Below are 16,212 nucleotides of genomic sequence, written 5' to 3' on the forward strand. Positions count from 1 at the left end.
GATAGGGCAGCTTAAAAATTACTTGTTTTCCTGCATCTACCAAAATTACATTAAGCCACTGCCTTCTATGTATTAACTCTGAAATTTTAAGGTGAAGTTTGTACAAAGTCAAAGTACAAGATACAGAGAAAAACTCTAACAATGGAAGATAAATTCTTCAAGGAGAACTGAACAATGGGAGAACATGAGAATATAAATATGATCACTGACCTGAGTTATAACCTTTTCAAGAAAAGGTTTCAATGCATTTTAAAATAAGATGGAATTTGAAGTAGCCTTAGGGTTTTAAACCAGTGCTTGCCAGGAAGCGTTAAGATCTGCAGAGCACCTTGAACCAGCATCGTGCTAATCCTCTTCACACTGATGAAATTCCACCAATTTCTGTGGACCAAGCACCCATATCCCTCACTGCTTCAGGTGGGATCCTCGGTCTTCATTCAGACTGAGGATATTTCCCATCGGTGTGATGCTCTTCAGGGTGTAAAGCTCTCCTCTACGTTACAGTGAGAAGTGGGAAGCAGAGGAGAGAGAAAAGAGCTTATTTTAAAGCCCAAATTACATACTTGAGTGTCCATGGTTTCAACTGGACTTCAATAAAGCTGACCATATGTTTAAGTTGTATATAAAATATGGGGAGTCTAAAGAACATACTTACAGTTATGCACATGTTAAAATGCTATGGCCTTAAATAGGGGCAAAGAGAGCATTGAAAAAAAAAACCAACCAAAACAAACTGTGCTGCTACTTCTTCCTGCTCTCTTATTTCCTGACATCAGCTTCTCTGAAGCTAAAAGAATATTTTTACTAGGTAAAAAGAAGCAGGTGTCTATGTACAACTAGCACAGAGTACTACTTGAAAAGGAGAGGTTTAAATCAATGGGAAGTTCTTATTAGAAATATTTCTGAAGGAAAAGAATCCCAATAAATTTATGTTAGAACTTCTCTTTTCAAGCTTTAAGTTTGTATATTTTTTTCTTAAGGTGATTGAAGTTTTGATTTGCCCTATGGCCACTTCAAAATATTGTTTCTATAAAAACCCCTTATAAACTCAATCAAATATTTAGTAGTTAAAATCACTATTAAATTTCTTTGGAAATATTTTCATTCCTGAAAGATGAGAACAATTATCATCAAATATTCAATCAAAGAATATAGATCAAGATACCTTTTCTCAGAAAGATGTTTACATGAGTTTAAAAATTGTATAATGAATTAACAGAGATAATGGATTCAAGTTATGACATGTATAATTAAGTTACACTTTTTAAACACATTATCTTCATAAGCAGGAGAGTGAAGGAGCTAATGAAAAGTGGAAGTAAGGACTAAATCTTAAGCAAGCCCTTTTTTCCTTCACTGAATTTTCAAGAGTATCTCCAAGTCTAACCCAACTTTATTTCACTTGCAGGCAAATGCAAAAACATTTCTCAATACACAGTGTCTTATGAAAAAAACAACCACTTTTTGCTATAGGAAAAAGGACTTTTTTCTGTCACTCCTGAATGTTATCTATAAATGTGAATGTTGAAAATTGCAATTCAAATAAAACAAATCAACTGCTTATTATGTACCCAGAAGTTAAGATGAAGGGAAATCAAAAGGTTACAATTCCTTTATAAGTTATATGACTTCTGATTCTAATTCTTGTTTCTCTTCTGAGTTAGACATGTGAAAGATAGAATAAGCACTTGCTCATGTTATCACTGTTCCATAAGCTTATTTTATAGTGAGGAGAAATATATCACTGCCTAAATGCATTCAAATGAAGAAAGAAATTTCAGTCTTCTGCCACAAGTCAGTGGGAGCAGCAGTAAAAATATGCCTAATATCAAACCATTTCTGCTTAAATTCTTTTCAGTTCCCAGCAAGGTGATCACAAACATTATTTTATTATAGGAAGTTTGGGAGGGGAAAAAAAAAAAAAGGTGTTAATCATCACAGATATTTATAGCAACCACTGGGTTGCTATAGCCAGTAGGAAAGAGGAGGAGAATTAAAGCACATGGGCTGAAAGCAGAACTTCAATAATTTTGTCTTTTGCTTGTGTTTTCATAATGGAGCTTTTCAAAAGGAACTCGGGAAAAAAAGAACAGAAAGGACAAAAAGCAATACTTCCTGCTTCTTTGCACACACACTGTTGCATTACTTGGTTAATCTTCAGTGTTATTTGAATTCCTCCAAGCAGGAAAATGAGGAAGGGGAAGAAACATAATTTGACTAATTATTTCAGGTTTTAACCACTGCTAATTATTGTACAAGTGACAAATATCAATGACTTTTATCCCTGAAGGCAGAACGCCTCACTGAATGTTATTTTATGCTATGATTTCTCCTGATGATGTTAAATTACTACTGGTGGTGCCACTGTTGCAGTTGCAGGCTAGGTCTCCAATACACGATGCTCTACAACCCGAGTAGCTCCTGCCCTCAGGAGGTCCCAGCTTAATCACCACATTCGTACAGGACTGGGAACAAAACCAGGTCCCACACAGTGCAAGGTCATAAGAGAAGCAGATCCTAGAAGGTGTTATCCAGTCCTGCTAAGTCAGGTTTTCTTTGGAATAAAGCATACACCAACATTCATTTCATATGCTTCAAACAATCTAGACAGAAAAAAAAAAATAACCCTCAGAACCCTTTGAAAAACTTCATTATTCTGTGAATTCCCTGTGAAACAGAGGTAGTGCCACTCACCTGGGGTGAGCCCTAGGCTTCTCACTTGACTTTGCATCAGATGATGCGATTGAGCAGAGAGTGGATTTTGTTTTATTTTGGGGAGGAATACAGTAGTCACGTGAATATTGTGACAGCACTGTGGTGATACCTGGACCATGCCACAAGGGCAGCAGCCCAAAAACTCGCTCATCACCATACATTTAGCACAGCTCTCTGGTGAAACTCAAGCAGCACATTGGCTTCTCAGAGGCTTCCTGACTTGGGCCAAGTGTTTTTCTTCATGCGCAGTACTAAACAGCTTGAAATCACAGCTGGTTAAATACCAGTGCCTTTTGCCTTTCCCCAGCGTGCTGCAACCCACCTTTTTGAGCAGCAAACAGAAATCACCAGGGACCTCATTACGCATCTGACACGTCAGTCCCCTGTAGTACCTATTCTTGGCTATAAGCATATATCTTTCAAATACTACCGAAATCCAGAAGTCTTAATGCAAAGTAAAATTAAGCACTGAAATTAAGTGATAGGCAAGAGATCTGCAAATTCTAAGTGGCTTTGAAAAAAATGTTAAAGTGCTATTAATTTTAAGCTATTTCCAAAGGAAGAAGTATCTAAAGGAAAAATAACTGCAAGCCCATACTTTTAACACTGCCAGTCATAGTGGTAACTGAGTGGTCAAGGGGTTTAGGGAATCACTGTATCTACAGTATACACAGAAGCTTTCAGTGAGGGCAAAAGCTTTTGATTCAAGGATTACTAGAAAACTTTATTAGAGGGAAAGATGTAGCAGAGAATGGCTACATTTAAACAAGCAAAGTAAGCCAGATAAGTCACTTTGTTATAAGCCAGGTGTTGTTGTGTTATTTGTATATGAGCCACCCACAGTGCTGGGATTAGTTAAGTCCATGTACCAGAAAAGAGCAAAACCAGCTTTTGGATAATAGGGAGAATCAGTCCATGTACAATTCATACAGCTCAAGAAAATGATAACACAAAAGTCTGTATCAAGCATGACATTGTAAAGCCTTTGTTCACAGCAAAAAAAAAAAAAGGCACCATCTTTTGAACGAAGAAGAATAAAAACCCTTTCTGCACAGGACAGAAGGTCCTGTCACCCAAGATGCTGCACAGCACTCCAGGGAAGGCACAACAGCCCCCACACTGCAGAGGTGGGAAGCTTATTCTTACAATAAATGCAAAAGAAACTGCTGACACAGGCTGGCAGAAGCATCACAGTCGTAACCAGCAGGACCCAGGCATGGCTGCTACCCCACAGGTGAAGCCAGGATGAGAAAGCACTGGCCCAAGGTCCTGGGAGACAGGACAACAACAGGAACGCGCTTGGTCTAATCTGAGCCCAGAGAGCTTTCAGGAAGGAAGAGCTGAGTGGCACCTCACTTCTGCTTGCTTCACAGCAAGAGACTGTCCCCTTGGATTCTGCTGGGGGCTCTGGACTATATTTAGGGGAAACATCATCCATAGGTAAGGCTCTTGCACTTCTCTATTTTAAGGCACTGTCACTGGTGATGACCGAACTAGATGGACTCCTGGTCCGAACCACTATGGTCATTCTTGTGTTTAAATAAATGGGACTTAAACACCAACATGAAAAATAAGGTACCACAACCAACACAGAATCTAGAAGTTTGCGTCACAGTCCTCGGTCTTATGCCATTATGTAAATAAAACTGTAATAAAATAATTAAGCATTCCTATAGAACCCACCTGCATATCATTTTTGTGTTCATGAGGGGTTTTTTTTCCCAGCAGAGAACATGAAATAAAGAAACAAACTACCCCACTCAGATCTCAAAAGGAAATAAATATGAATGCTACAGATGAGGCTCACATTGCACCCAACCCACTGAACTCCACACTGGCTTGGAAAGGAAGAGCCTGTTCCCACCTCTGTGCTACCTGCGGGCTCCTACCGTGCACCTCTAGCTGACTCTGCTGCTCACATGGCTGCACAGCAAAGTGGTTTACAGACCCTTTGGACCAAAATTAACTAATTTAAACAAACATTAAAAAAAAAGGCAGGGGGAGAGCAGTTTTTTCCCTGGAGAGAATAGAGCACTAGAATAAGCTGCAGCAAAAGGATGCAGTGGCACAGTGGGATTTTTAACCTAGAGTGGTCCCTCCTTCCAGCAGCTGCCCACCATTACACTTCAGTGGCACCATGTGAAACTGCACTGCTGATTAGAGCTCATCCTTCCTAGTCCGAGTCTCAGTTCATTAACTAGCAAACCCCCTCAGCTGGAGAAAGAAAAAAAATCTAATGGAGAGTCTAATAGCAAAAGGTAACTAATAAATGAAATAAACCTTAGAGATTTTTCACTGTTGGCTTGTTGCTAGTAAACTGTTTATGAATTTGAGTTTTAAGTGTTGTACTTTATTATGCAAAAGTAACATTTTTACACTGGAAAAGACTGTAACTCAGAAAACAGCGCTAATAAAGTGGAAAACAGAAACACAAGAAATGGGAAAATAGAATTTGGTCTTGCAAAGCACCTAAGCACATCTGTAATATTAAATAAAAGAAGCTAAACCAGACTGTATGCTAGTGAATTCTGAACTGAAGCATTTTTGGTAGCATACTCATTGCCTCTGAAAAGCACTTGCCCTAAGGCAACTTCACTTGAAACCACACTTTCAATTAACCATTGTGGTTAACTACAGGCAAACAACAAAAAAAAAGAGCAACTTGCTGTGTGAGCTTCCTTCCAGGCTGATTGTTAAGGGAACTGGGACGATTTCCTCCAGCTGGGAAGGGAACAGTTCTGGTCTGCCTCCACTTTGCTTGCTCATAGAGGTCTGTTTGGATTTGCACCCTCAGCACACTGAGTTTGGAGTATTTTCGAACCCAGGAAATAAGCCCCACGAATCTAAAGGTTATCCATCAACCTGATTCACTTCTGTAATTCCAGTGTTTCCCCTTCATTTGAATTACATGAGCTGACAAAGTAGTCAGAACCGATAACCATCCATTGGTTCTCTTTACACAACAGCACAACCTCCAGCCCTTCTCCCACTTAGGAGAAAAATTGATGTTACCTGAATATTAAGCCTTCCTCTGTGGGCCCCAAGGCCATACCGCTTTGCTGTAGAGGCATGGAGCTGGAAGTCAGTAATTTTTAATGTCTCTAGACCAAGTGGAGGACAATCTACAAAACAAAAGATTGATTAAAATTTAATTAAAAAAAAAAAAAGCATTCAAAGTTTCTGCATTTCACTCCTGCCAAACTGGCTGGGGTCCTCAGTTGGTATAAATGAGCACAGCACCGCTGAGGTCAATGAGAAATGGCAGCTCTCATAAAATCAATGAAGCGATGCTGATTTACACCAGCTGAGGATCCGGCTTTTGGAGGGTCTCAGATAGTTACTGCTGCTTGCTCTGTGCTTCAGTTTTTCACGGACATGCACAATATCTCCTGTTAAGGGCTTTTCAGCACAAAACACCAGTAAAATGGCCTTTTATTTTTCTCTCTTTTGGTATTTCCTTTTTTCATCTCTTGTTTTGATTCCTCCCCACCCCATGCACTCATTCCAAGCTACTGTATGAAGTTATGTTTCTAATTAAAATCTGTTCTGGAAACTTCAATGACAGTCCCTCACGTTGCACAATAGCATCTGTTACAGAGGTCTGGGAGGCCGGACAGCCGAGCTCTGCAGAGGTAATGACTAAGCACAAAGAGGGCAATTTTGAAACAAGGAGCCATCTCTCGAAGCTCCAAAGCCTTGAAGAGAGAAAAGCAGAAGCCATTACTTCAGCAGCTAGCCAGCAATGCAGCAAACTACAGCCTGGAGCTCTGGCTCTGGAAGATAAGATGTTGGAAAGAGTCTACTTCATGATTGTTAGAAAATTATTCTGCTCTAAAATGACCCCAGCCACCACAGTATTTAAGTCCCTCACAATGCTTAGCTTATTTATCCTCAAAATACCACGGCGAGGTGGGGAAGACCCACTGTCACTGTTTCACAGAAGGTGAACAAAAGTGCAGAGAGACACTTTGGGAGCATCTAAATTGTACAACAGAGCACAATTTAGAGACCCTGAAGTCAGTGCCAGCTGAATTGGAAAATCTGCGTGGGGCAGAGGTGGAAAGCGGGGTCATACTCGTTATTTAGCTCAGGTACTTGTTATTTTAGACTAGGTTTTGCATTGCCATGGCCCTATCACTTCTGGGTTTGGACAGAGGTCAGATTTTTTCTGCAGTCGAGTGTGGGTGGTTTGCTGTGACTTACATAATGGGCTGTGACAGACACTGGAGCCAAGCACCAGTCATGAAGCCCAGACCACATTTCCAATCCCCAGGCCACCCATCCAGTCCCCAAACCATCCCTCCTCGCCGCCTGCCTGACAGCCAGGGTTGCGATCTCCCTTGTGCCGCACTTGCTGGAGAATTGTCGGAGAGCTCACTCCCATGCTCTGTACCTGTACCCCTTTTACATACATATTTTTAATCACTCATCAAAAAGTCATGAGGGTATGTACCTGAGAATCTCATCCTGGCCGTGACTTACTTTCACGTGCAGCTTTTCATTACCATGCACAAACTGGCAAAATATGTGAGATTTCCTATGCTCCTTAGCTCATAACAACCTAAAGTCCCTCAGGAAAGATATTACGTGTTGTCAATTCACGCTGTTATTTCTTTGGTCATCCTTAGGAAAGTTCTCACAGAAACCCAGGGCCAAAATTCCATGTCTCCATCAGAGGCAGTACAGACAAATGCTAAATATTAATGTATTTTCTAAAGTACCAACAGTGATCTTAGTCTTACACAAGAGACAAAATGTAGACAGTTCCTCTTTTCAAAGAGCTTTCAATCTAATTAACGAAAACAGAGAAGAGACAGGATGTATCAGGAAAGCCAGAGGAAGGAGCAGCTCAGAGGATTTTTGTTTCATTGGCCGGCTGTTTTAATTGCACTTCTTTATAGAGTGTTTTGTCTTTCATCATACTCCGACTGGAAGAAGTCTCAGGCTCTGACAGATCTCTACTGGGAGTAAATTGTCTAGCTGGGAACTGCCTCCCTTTCTTTAACAAGTTCAGTCCTCAAGACAGGTTTGGAAATCAATCTCATGGTGTAATCCAGCAAACTCTTTTGCACCTCCGTATATTTTGCTCTGTGAACAGTCTCACCGTTCCCAGGCACCCAAAAGCTACCCAGAAGTACCTGTGTGAGGTCTGAGCTGAAAATAGAAGCAAGCTGCTTTTACATACTCCGTTCATAAAATATCATTTAATTCAGTGTTTATACCGTACCTAACAAGGCTAAGGGGCAATCTACAGGTACTGCTAGGAGTTAATAAAAAAGTATAAAATTTCCCACAAAGTGAACAGCCAACTCCATCAGCAATGGATCCAGAAAGCTTCGGTCTCTTCCAGATTGTGTTTCACAGCCCATTCTCTGCTGCCAAACAGGAGCAAGGGCTTACGGATCTTCCCCAGGGGCAGCCAGCACATTGCTGCTGCGTAGGATGCACAGCCACGTGATCTGTAGTCCCCTTCCTCACCATTGCTCTCTTCTGTACCTATTTTCATGAAACCTGTAAGAAACGCACCATTTTGGAGCCTGGCAGCTGCCTGTCAGACCTGGCTGAAGTTACCTGACATGACATACACCCGTCAGTGTATGTATGAGAAGTGGGTTTGGTTTTATTCAGACTGAAATGTTACTAATTTATTATAAGACTGCAATATTCTTGGGTTGCCTGTGGACTTCAGGTAGGGCTTCTTAAACTGCAGGATGGGTATTTACAGGCTGAAAAGATTGCTGGCATATATTTGTGTGTATTGTCTCTGTTTCTAGAGAAACTGGAGACTAATAATAGACTCAGAAATGTTCATACAGATTTCAGTTAAACATGCTTGACTGCTCTTTGTTTTTTAAGGATGAACTGTTTGTATTGTCTGTGAACGCATCAGATTAACAGGCCAATATCATGAAATGCTGAATTTAATGGGAGTTTTCAATGAGAGCAAGATTATGCTCTAAAAGCAGGCAGGAGAATCTATGATACGCAGTATAGATATCTCTGATGAAAACTAGCAATACGTTGTTAACAATATGCTGTCCTTTCTCAGTGTTCTCAAGCATTATGATATTTCAAGTGAAATCTTTAGGATCTTTGCCATTCATTCAATAGTACCCAGGGTTTTTTTTTTACTTATATAAATTAGTAAGAGAGCACCCAACTTGCTTTCTCTGGAAGCGAGCTAAACTTTAAACTGTCACTTCACTAACTTACCAAATCACTTAAAGATTTTTTCTTTTTACTTGGTAAGAAAAATCAAGCATTTTGCTCCAATACTTGACTGAAAATTAATGAAAAGCATTTCTTTCGCAGTTGGCCCCTCTTTCTCCAGTGACCATCCCAAACCGGGAACAGAGCAGCAGGATTCTCCATAAAAGATCATTGACTTTTAGATGTTTCCATCTGTGCAGCTCTGCACAGGGATGATATTCTTGGAGCCACCAAGCCTATTGTTTGTAGTAGCTTTGATGTATGGAATTTGTGCTGTTTTCCACAAGAAGAGACCTTTGATTTTGCTTTTAAATGAAATTATGTCTTCTATTTATAGTCATAATATTTGACTATTAAAGCTTTAGGAGTAGTAAATCTTTTCAACATGCATATGAATTCCATCGTCAATGAAGGGATGAAAAGAGGAGCATATTAGACTAAAACATCAATCTGTGATGTACAGAGATGGTGGGGGCAAATTTTTCAACATGGACTCACCTGATTAACTCCAAGTTACTCATTATAATACAACACAATCCACCTAAAGTTGCCATTTCACTACGGAAAAAAAAAATCCTGAGTCATATTGTGAATTTAATTTTTGATAAATTATTTTGTTGGTGTGTGTCCCCTCCACTTCTTAAAGCTACTACAGATAACCAGGACAACTTATTTTTGAAAAACGTATAGGAAACGAAACTGATTTATGGCATTCATTAAGACTGTACTTTTTAAAGTATTGCTTTAATATATTTTAATTAACTTTAAGAAATCTTCCATATAACAATGAAAATTGCCACACAATCAATAAGACTGTCTTAATGATTTTGTATTCTCCATGCTAGTTTGAAAAACACTTGCAGAAGCTACATAAATTGGGTAGCATGAATAATCAGAGCAGTTCATACTTTATAGATTCAACCAGAGATGACCTAGTTATTTGGTCATTTCTTTAACTGGTTGAAAAAGTAATCATTATAAAATACAGGACAGTCAACTATGGCTTTGAAAGACATTTAAACCCACATATTATGTACATAACAGCTTGCTAACAAAATGCAGCTAGAGTATTTTTGTTTTAGAGCAAGCAAAAAGCAAGCATCAAGCTTGCAGGTGCAGGGAAGAGGCTGAGTTATGGGCATTTCTCTCTTCCTGGCCCATACCCAACTATGATTTTGTGTGTGATTTGCAACCATAAATAGGTATTCACTTTTAGAAACAAGCCATTAATAAGATGACTGGACCAAATTAATTCATCCCAAGACCTAAAAAGAGAAGGGACTTGGATTCAGACTTAATAACATTTGTATCTTGAACAGTGTTCTTGCAAGGTTTCCATTTCAAAATATCTTTTCCTATTAGCTATGTTCAATGGCTATATCTCAATGTTCGTTATTTTCAGTTATGCTTCTGCTAGCCAGACAGATGATTGTATCCCAGCTAAGAGCAGAAAGACATTTCTGATACTTCAACACTTAGCAATCACCTGTCCCTTGAAGCCAGCAGGGGGAAACACTTGAGAATTACTTCAGTCACAACCTCATCTCTCGATATCTCAATTTATCAGTTATAGTTTAGGGCTTGCCTATACCACGAGCACTACCTGAAGGAGCTACTGAGCTCCCTGCTCCAGCCAACATCAACTCAACTTGCAATCTCAGCATGGCTCTGTGCAAGGATATTAGCGCAGGTCTGAAAGCAGTTTCAGCCTCATGATGGTTGTGCCCTACTGATGCAGCATCTTCCACTGAAACTCTGGTCAAAATAAACCACCTTCTGCAGAGCCAGCTTGGTTGTCATTATACCTGCAGTATAATTATAGCTGCTCTGCTGCAACATTATCTCTTCTTTATGATAAAACTGTATTAACAAGCATTCTTAGAAACATATTAATGCCATAAGCAGAAGATATATGTATGAGTAGGGCAAGGAAAACATTTTTCTTCATCTTTATTGCCTAAATTATTCATTTATTTTATTTTCTTCTGGTCTAAATGAAGATTGTCAGATAAGCACAAATTGTCTTTATAGCTTTTGTATCTAATAAGGATGCATTTAGGAAATCACTCTGTACTGTTCTTTCAGAGGCACAGCAGACAAATTATTGTTTTATTTAAAGAATATTTTCCATCAATTTAGGAAAATGTTCCGTTTTTCAAATGGAAAGAAAAAAGAAGCATCATGTTTCTTTTTCACTTGTATTTTTAAAAGCCGTATCTATAATCCTTTTCAATTCCCGCAAGTCTGTTCTTGTCTAACGCCTCACGCGCAGTGAGACTCAGATCTAGAGATGGAGAAATATCAGCTTTGTGCAGTCTGACAGTTTCCTTGACATTTGGAAGCAGAATGTACTCTGACTATTTATTTTTTATGATTCTAAATGTGTTTTTGCTCCAGGAGCTTTGTCATTTTTAAATACGTAAGAATTCCCTTGCACTTCAAAACATTCGTTTGGGGAGAAAGGATGTTACGCTACAAAGACACAGCAGTTCAGAGAAGACAAGAGGAGGTAAAGGCAGCACTGACAGTGAGTTAACACAGAATTTTCTCTATGCAAAGAACGGTTTTAGTGCCGGGACTTTTTGTTTTTTGCTGTTGGTATCTGTAGCTTTGCATTTGGGGCTTGAGGTTGCACCACCAAAGTCAACAGAAGAACATCACTGTGATAAATATGAAGACCTCATTACCCTTCCAGTGTAACTCATTTCTTTATGTCATGCATTTTCCATCAAAACATACACTGCTAGCATGATTTTCAGTAATGCAGCACATCCCAAGTTATCACGCCATTCAGCAGCAACAGTGGACACTGAAGTAGCTTTAAAAATGCTGGTCAGTTTGAAGGGTCAAAACCACATCGCACATCTCAGCCTTAGTGTGGCCAGAGTTTGCCCAAGTCGGGGGGTGACAGTGGCCAGCAGGCACCTACTCAACAGAGATGATCTGCCACTGTTGGAAGGGAAGCAGGTAAGGTGCCAGCATGGTGTGCTCTAGGATGCTATTTCTGTTTCTAGTAACAACCCATCACTGTAATTAATACTAGTTTCTTCTTTCTGTAAACCCATTTGCCCATCAGACTTGGCTATAGACTCATCCCTTCTCTGGAGACCTTGTTCTCTGGGGACTCAACACATATCTTGCCAACACTTTATGGTCAGGTATATCATGACGAAATCCTGTGTCATAAGACAGATTTAGTTTTAGGTTTTGATTCCCTGTTTCTTTTTCTGGGCTGTCCCAGGGCAGATGCAGAATTTAGATCTTGTTTAAGCAAAACAAACATATAGTTAACAAAGAAGATGCAAATCTGTGAAGCTACTGATACAGGTAAATTAAGCACACAATTAAGCATATATTCTGGGAGATGAAGACTTTAATGCTGATTATACTATTCATACTATCCTTAGACCTTATGGTCCTGGACAAAAATTCTTAATGAGGTCAATACAATAATTTTTACCCTAACAGCTAACTTTAGAGCTTTTGCTTTGAAAAGTGTGGTTGAAAATTCATCTTCCAACAGCAGGAGCTTTTAATGGAAACTCTGGCAGTCCAATTCCTCTCTCAAGTAATACTTAGGTCACAGGTATGCAAAGTATTTTAATACTGCAATGCACCTGAAAGGTGAAATAACAGTAAAAGCACTTTTCTGCTGACATGCTACTTGATGAAAATATCTTTTGATTGCTCTGCTGTGACAGACAGCCTTCATAAGGGCTGAATTACACAGAGCAAGGTTCTCTATTTTCTAAATAATTTGTTATATTTACAGTCTTAGGACATTTGTGGGGGGAATGCCGTCTAGCTAAATTTTGCTGTTCTGATGATGTGATCATGGAAGTGTGAAATTTCCGCAGATGTTCATGAGTCACACTCTACACTTGGTATGGCTCAGCTTTTCCCTGGAAACAGGTCCATGCATTTCAGTCTGAGCAGTTTTCTGACTTTACTCACGTCCGAAGTGTTGCTAGGAATAAATACTAGTTTCTTTTCTGGCCTGAATTCAGGCCACCAGCCCCCATGCACCCCAGATTAATTGAAGCAGTACAGGCACATGAAGGTTCTTCAAGCACACACAGTTTGCTTTTATTTGTTTTTTCTTATAAACCCATTCCCAGGGCACTAAAGGTACAAAGCAAGCAATGTGCAGTTACAACAAATCCCCTATATAGAAGTTAAAATACTGAATTATTAGTCCCAGATCAAAGATCAAATAAAGGATTAAATAGATGCCAAAATTTTCTGTCCTAAGACAACATTAATTGTCTTTTAATGTTGAATCAAAGCTGTATATTTTTCTAGGACAAGCAGCAAATACTGCATGGGGGTTTAAGACATTGGGGACTTCTCTCAGAAGGAAAGGGCAATATTTATCACAGCACTGCAACATCCACTTCTCTTTATGGTTGCTGTTGAAGATAAGAAAAAAACAAACCACAAACACTTTTGGTTAGAAGCCACAAAACCCAGCTCTGTTAGAGGTCTGACCCAAAGCCTCCTTAAATCAGAAAGAACATTTTCATGGGCTCTAGGTGAGGGTGAAGCCTGAGTGAGGCTCCCGCAAATGTTACCCATCTGATATCTCAGAGCTACTTTTGGTGATCACATATGCCTCTTCTTTGCAACCATCTTCTCCAGGGGCTGCCTCTGGGCCAAGGAGCTGTGTTTTGAAAGCCTCTTAGCTTGTGGGGAGGGGAGGTGCTTTTTAATCTTAGCTTACTTGCTAGGCACCACTTTGTCTTCCAGGTAGACTCACTCCTTTCCCTGCTGGGAGCCTCACCAACCATGCTTCATCTATCCTGCACTACACATGCTTCAAAAGCTAAACCAGCTCGTTAGGAAGGGAGGTAGTTACAGAGAAGTGTCAAATATCTCCTGCCTGATGGCACAAGGACAGTCCTGGGCAGGGAAGGTGTGGATTTAAAGCCCACATCTGCTGGACTCAGAGGCAGCAGACAAGAGTGAAAGTCCTGAGACAGTTTCAAGGCCACCAAAGTTGTGTCCTGACCGTATCTGATACCAGTGACACACAGAGTCCTTCCGTGGTGCAAAGACACCCAACACTTCCATACTTTCTCTACGCCACCCAAACACTGCACCAGCTGGCAGGATTGGGCACAACAGTTACAGGAAAAGTTGCAGGGTGCAGACTCTAGGCAAAGGTAAAAGTGTATCTTCCCCTGCTTCCAAGGTTGAGGGAAAATTCAGCAATTAAAGGCAAATAAAGAATAAATTAAGAGTTATCTTGATCCTTGAGGTCAGGTCTGACATTAAACCAAACATTGCTGAGATTTAGAAAGTACACTTTTCTTTCTTTCATTGCTTTTCACATTTTTACTCCCTCACAAACCCAGGTTGTGGCTGGTTTTCAGTGCAACAAAACAGCACATTTAGCAGGAAGAGCTTCTATTATTCCTGGCACAGCTGGAAGCAGGAATTTTCAGAAAGCCTGTTCTGTGGGAGTTTCCTGGCCAAGCTTTCAGACTCAAGAGGCTCAGCTAAACTCCAGATACCATATGACATTCCCTGAGCTGCCTACTGCTGCCATCGTACAGCCTGCCTAGGAGATGATGTGATTTATGACACGGACAATACAGGAGCTCAATCCCACATACACAAAGTCAACACACTCGGGCATAAGAAGCATTTCCCAGTTTTCCTCCTGGCTCTGGTCTTGCTGCCTGTGGTCCTTCTGCTCAGGGGTAAGAAGCAACCGTACGCACACGTGCCTGCAGGCAGCAGCCTCCTCCAGGTGGAGAGGTGGGTAGGTATGGGAACACTGTTCATAGCTCTGGCATGTGTTAAACTGGTTTCATCCCTCTTTCCCCATGTCTCTTTAGGAGAAGAGAAAGGCAGAGGAAAGGGGGGTGCAGGCAGGCACCCTGGAGTTTCTTCCTTACTGCCCATGGGAATGGCACCTTGCTGACCTGACATGGGAAAGGACCAGGGTGGAATTTATTGCAAACCTGGTCAAGGCATCCAAGCCATTAACAAAAGAAACAATGCGAGGATAAACTGTATTCAGTGTGGACCATCAGCATAAGGAGGCATTAAGTATCACTGTAGGCATAGCCCCAGGAAAGGTTTCCAGATGCTCAAGGTACAAGGTGCCCTCTCATTCGTATCCAAACCTGACAAGTCCTCCACTTTCTCTACAAAGGAATGTGTCTATTTAGTCGCTCTGAAAAAGACATATTATTCCCTTTACTGGCCAAAAAAAATACAGCCTGGAAAATATCATATCAATTCTTAACTTTTTATTATGAGCTTTGACTAAGGCTGACTTCTGTGCTATTAATTTTAAAAAGTCTCCTCTGATGTTTTTCTGAAACGCAGGATGAAGACTTTCTGTAATTCCAGCTAAAGCCACAGAACTGAGTACAGCCATCAAAAATGAGAACCATCCTTTTTTTCCCAGAGCCAAACAAATAAACTTAGCCAAACAATGGAGAAAAAAACTGAGACAGACTGCTCACACAATGGCTGGGTATAGGACTAAAATTACCATTAAAAACGCATATCTGTCCAATGTCTTCATGCCAGAAATAGCTTAAAATGTCAAATCATTGAGGTATACTGCAAGACAAAGATTCTACAATAAGAGCATTAATTGTAGCCATTAAAAATAAACATTGAAACTTGGAATACCATTAACAAGTATAAAATCAAGACAGAAAATAGCTAGTATTTTAAGATACAACCCTGGCTCAATAAATGGAACACCTTAAAAGTGCTAAAGTTTAACCACTTTAACAATTCCATTTGAGAGTGTTTTACTGAAAAGAGTACAACCGCATAAAAACAGTTGTATGAGTATAAAATTGGCTTATGGTGCAATTATTCTCCACACCCCCCCCCCCCCCCCCCCCCCCCCGCAAGCTGTAGAAGCAACTTTATACAAAAGCAAATATATCCATAGTCAGGTGTAGCACGTTCACTATGCAGTTTTACAGAGTGACAGCATAGTCAGGAAATTCCTTAAACATATATAACCTAGAAATTTTCCATAACTTTGGGTCCTGGAACTATATATCTACCAAGAATTCTGCCATATCTAAGGATTTTGCAGCACAGCCACCCTTTTGGAGCAAAACAGGGATCCCAGGTGGCACAAGCGACATAGGAAAAGGGCTGTGTGTCCTCCACCACGAGGATCAGAATTACACACCTGGGGCTACAGCAGACTTAGTGGTGAAACACACATGAACAGTGTCATCAGTTCTGTAAAACCACCTAATTTCACTGAAAGAGGTGGCATCACTGATATCACCCAGTTTTCACCTCCTC

At 40.2% G+C, this 16,212-nt stretch overlaps 1 protein-coding gene across 1 annotated transcript in view; it reads right to left on the reverse strand.

The window, feature by feature from the left end:
* The window catches only part of CPXM2 (carboxypeptidase X, M14 family member 2), an 86,950-nt gene that overhangs the window by 44,952 nt on the left and 25,786 nt on the right, over positions 1–16,212 (reverse strand). Inside the window, exon 3 of the mRNA XM_068397463.1 lies at positions 5,728–5,837. Within this exon, the coding sequence (XP_068253564.1) occupies positions 5,728–5,837 (110 nt within the window). The remainder of the gene's footprint in view (positions 1–5,727; positions 5,838–16,212) is intronic.

Source organism: Nyctibius grandis, chromosome 4 (genome assembly GCF_013368605.1).
Source record: "Nyctibius grandis isolate bNycGra1 chromosome 4, bNycGra1.pri, whole genome shotgun sequence".
NCBI lineage: Eukaryota > Metazoa > Chordata > Aves > Nyctibiiformes > Nyctibiidae > Nyctibius > Nyctibius grandis.